Below are 4,146 nucleotides of genomic sequence, written 5' to 3'. Positions count from 1 at the left end.
ATCAAGGGAAGTTGGAGAAAATGAAAACAACATTTATCAAATTGTCATTTTGCGACGTTTCGCTAATTATTTTAGCTTCATCAGGCTCTGGAAACCAGAAACAAACAAACGAATAAATAAATAAACCTGACTGTCAAACACATGTCCACACATACCCTCCAATAGAGTCATACAAATTATCAAAATTATATACTAGTCAAAACATACCATGACTCGATTAATGTTTTAGTCCGGTTAATAAATAAACCAGTTATGTATGAAGACATAGCTAATAGCGTTTATTAAAAATGTAAACAACAGAAAAGACGTTAATGTCAACACTCGAGCAGTCTCCCCTTAGAGATTACACCAACAACATCTCGCAAAATCTCGGGAGATGGCGCCACCTCACGGACCCACCTCTACAGGTGAGGCTCGGAGAGATCCCCATTATCGACGCTCTCGTTTAAATCTGCTCAGAGTGTTGCGGTACATCGTGCTGAGTCCCAAGGTATCCTCCCTCTTATTGACTGTGTCATTCAGGAATATGTGGATCATCTCCGCAATATTCCGTTTCTTCCAGTCCGCTTCGTTGTCTAAGATAGACGTCTCATCAAACAAAAATCGATGTCCAGTCCGAAAGTGGTTGGACGCCAATGCTGTTTTCTCCTCATTGAGGATTTTAATGGTTGCGCAATTGTCTGGCCAACATAGCAGAGGGAACATTCACAAGGAATTTTGTAAATTAATTCCGATCTACTCATGGCCGGTGTGTCATCCTTCAATCTCGTGTATAGATCTCCCATTTTCCTCAGATTATACCCCGCTAACCTGGAATCTGTATTTCTCAGACAACGATTGAGCTGTTGAGAAAGCCCTCTAATGAGTGAAAATCCGAAAACCCGCCGATGTTCCGATTCAATATCCGGCCGTGCCAGATGTCTGTCCTGAAACCTGGTGACACACCGAGAAATAAACCTATCCGGGTAGTGGTTGTTCCTCAAGATTTTTCTCACTCTCGCCAAGTTATCCTCATGGAATTTCTCATGGCTCAAGCCAATCGCCCGATGAAGAAGCCCGACAACGACACCGATCTTTTGTGAAGTTGGATGGTTAGAACTAAAGTTGATGACCCTACCAGAGCTTGTAGGCTTCTGATACCAACAAGTCAACAACTTACCATCCAGCTGACGAACAACCTTCAGATCCAAGAAGCACAACGAGTTCTCTACTTCTTCCTCTACAGTGAACTGGATACGCTCATAAACCTGGTTGAATCTTCTTTGGACGTTAGCAACTTGATCCCTAGGAGCCACGAGAACCGTGTCATCCACGTAGATCTTAATCCATGGGATGCTGAATGGCAGGTCCTCCAGAACTCGGGAGACAATGTAATCCATCACAAAACTAGCTAATATGGGACTAGCTGGATTACCCATACTACTGCCATCTATTTGGCTGTAGATTTCATCATTAAAAGAAAAATAGCTAGCTTCAAAGCAGAATATGATGAGATCCAAAATCATCCTCTTTGACGCTGGGATTAATACCTCCCACTTCTCCCAGTTCTGCTCAACAATTTCTAGGACTAGACTCTTCGGGATGTTCGTAAAGAGTGACACCACATCCAACGAGATGAGGACATATCCTTCCGGTAATACCACATCTTGAGCAAACATGACGAATTCTTGAGGGTTCTTAATGTTGAACTTCGACGACTTGTTTACCTTCGCTAGCAGGGCATGAAGAAGCCTTGTCACTTGGTAACTTGGCAACTTCAAGTAACTGACTACCGGTCGTAATTTACATCCGTCTTTGTGGACTTTCCGAAGTCCATACATCTTCGGGATCACCGAATTATGAGTTTTCAGTAACTTGGCCTTCATATCATCAACTACTCCTTCTTTTTCCAACCTTTCCACTAGGGCATTTGCGCTAGCCTGGAACCTAGATGTTGGATCCCGGTTGATTTTCCGATATGTGGTCTGGTCACTGAATATCTCTTTCATGACTCTCAAGTATTCTTCTTTGTACATGAGGAGAGTAGCGCCACCTTTGTCCGTTCTAGCCAATATCACCTAATCGTTGCGCTATAATAGTATATTACGCACGAGTTTCATGTACTATTTTATGTCATAGGGCTCAGAATCCGCGATTCTACCGAGCGAAGCGAGGTTAGAATCGCGTGATTCTGGGCACCTATGACATAAAAACTGTTTCGTGGCATTAACGTCCACCATTAGCTGGTCTTTCTTCCTCACATAGAGTTTCCTCTGAAAATTAGTGATAATATTTACCGCTTGCGATCTGATGTTACTCTTCGCCTCTTCGTGACTTTCAGCATCTGCATCCTTGACTGTCATACCTTAGATACAGAGCTCTATGTCCTTTATTATCTTAGGAATGGGTAAATATTTTCGGGTTATATTACTTTCAGCGGCCAATGACAATGGTTTTTTTGGAAGGATTTTAATTCAACAAACTAATGGTCTGGTCACTGAATATCTCTTTCATGACTCTCAAGTATTCTTCTTTGTACATGAGGAGAGTAGCGCCACCTTTGTCCGTTCTAGCCAATATCACCTAATCGTTGCGCTATAATAGTATATTACGCACGAGTTTCATGTACTATTTTATGTCATAGGGCTCAGAATCCGCGATTCTACCGAGCGAAGCGAGGTTAGAATCGCGTGATTCTGGGCACCTATGACATAAAAACTGTTTCGTGGCATTAACGTCCACCATTAGCTGGTCTTTCTTCCTCACATAGAGTCTCCTCTGAAAATTAGTGATAATATTTACCGCTTGCGATCTGACGTTACTCTTCGCCTCTTCTTGACTTTCAGCATCTGCATCCTTGACTGTCATACCTTAGATACAGAGCTCTATGTCCTTTATTATCTTAGGAATGGGTAAATATTTTCGGGTTATATTACTTTCAGCGGCCAATGACAATGGTTTTTTTGGAAGGATTTTAATTCAACAAACTAATCATTTTGAACTCTTTTCACACCTTCCATGAGCTAATACCAACAAAAAATGACACCCGATATATGTCTGTGGGCTATCTACAACACCCCACCTAAAGGCTTCGCTGCGCATGCGTGCAGCTCTCTCTACGCTTGGACTTCTGCATGTGCACATGTTCTTTTTCTGCTTCTGCTTAATTTCTATTATTTCTACATAAATAAGGTAAGAACTCAAAAAAAAAAAAAATTTTAAACATGAATTTCACAGAATTTTTAGTAGCTTCAAACTTAGAAAAAACTTTGATTACATTAATGATAAAATACAACATCTTGACTGATAAATTAAAATGTCCCACATGTGAGTCTGATTTGAGGTTAAACCTAGACAGTTTGTACTTCAGATGCGTCTGCTGTTTTGTCAAATAGAGAGCACAATAATAATAACGATCGCATAAATTGGAATTTTAAAATAAAAGTTTACTACAATACAATTTTCGATTTTATTAAAATAAAAATTACAGATGTTTTCAAATTTTTTGCATTTAAACTCATGCTCAGCACAACACAGAAGTTTCTTGCTAGAGAGCTAAGACTATCAGAGAAATCGATAGTCAATCTGAATAAAATATTCAGGTTAATTTGTAAAGTATATATAGATAAAAATAAAAGAAAACGGGGGGGCCTCAACCAGCTAGTAGAAGTTGATGAAACTAGGTTTGGTCCAGGGGAGAATTCAATTAATAGTGAGGAAGGGTACTGGGTCCTTGGTGGGATAGACAGGAGTACTAAAGAGACATTTAGTCTCGTAATAGACGATAGAACTTCTGACACACTCATAAGACATATTAAGGATAATGTACTTCTGGGTACTACCATACACACAGATGGCTGGGCCGTATACAGACGTATCGCCAGCCATGGGTACGTACATAAATATGTAAACCACAAATACAATTTTGTGGATCCAGAGGACAATACACACACTCAAAATATTGGGTCAATGTGGAACCACTTAAAAAGTGAAATTCCTCGAAGAGGAGGTAAAAAAAAGAATATTATCCACTATATTATGCAGAGTTTGTGTTCAAGAAATTATTTAAACCTGAAGAGATTAATGCAAAGTTTCTCCAACATCTATTTACCATTGAGCCAGTGCAATTTAGAATTTTACTAGACAATTTAAAATAATTTTGCAGAC

The 4,146-nt window shown here is 39.8% G+C and overlaps 1 protein-coding gene across 1 annotated transcript; it reads right to left on the bottom strand.

The window, feature by feature from the left end:
* Positions 1 to 429: 429 nt before the first annotated feature.
* LOC107042379 lies at positions 430 to 2,342 on the bottom strand. The gene is made up of 3 exons (XM_015263416.1): positions 2,277 to 2,342; positions 1,160 to 2,057; positions 430 to 680 (listed from the first exon to the last, which is right to left on the bottom strand). The coding sequence occupies exons 1-3, from the start codon at positions 2,340 to 2,342 to the stop codon at positions 430 to 432; spliced, it is 1,215 nt and encodes a 404-aa protein (XP_015118902.1).
* Positions 2,343 to 4,146: the final 1,804 nt, after the last annotated feature.

Source organism: Diachasma alloeum, unplaced genomic scaffold (assembly GCF_001412515.2).
Source record: "Diachasma alloeum isolate Michigan unplaced genomic scaffold, Dall2.0 Dall_scaffold_00444, whole genome shotgun sequence".
Taxonomy (NCBI): Eukaryota; Metazoa; Arthropoda; class Insecta; order Hymenoptera; family Braconidae; genus Diachasma; species Diachasma alloeum.
Note: the sequence above shows the minus strand (reverse complement) of the source record. Positions and strands in the feature narration are given on the sequence as shown.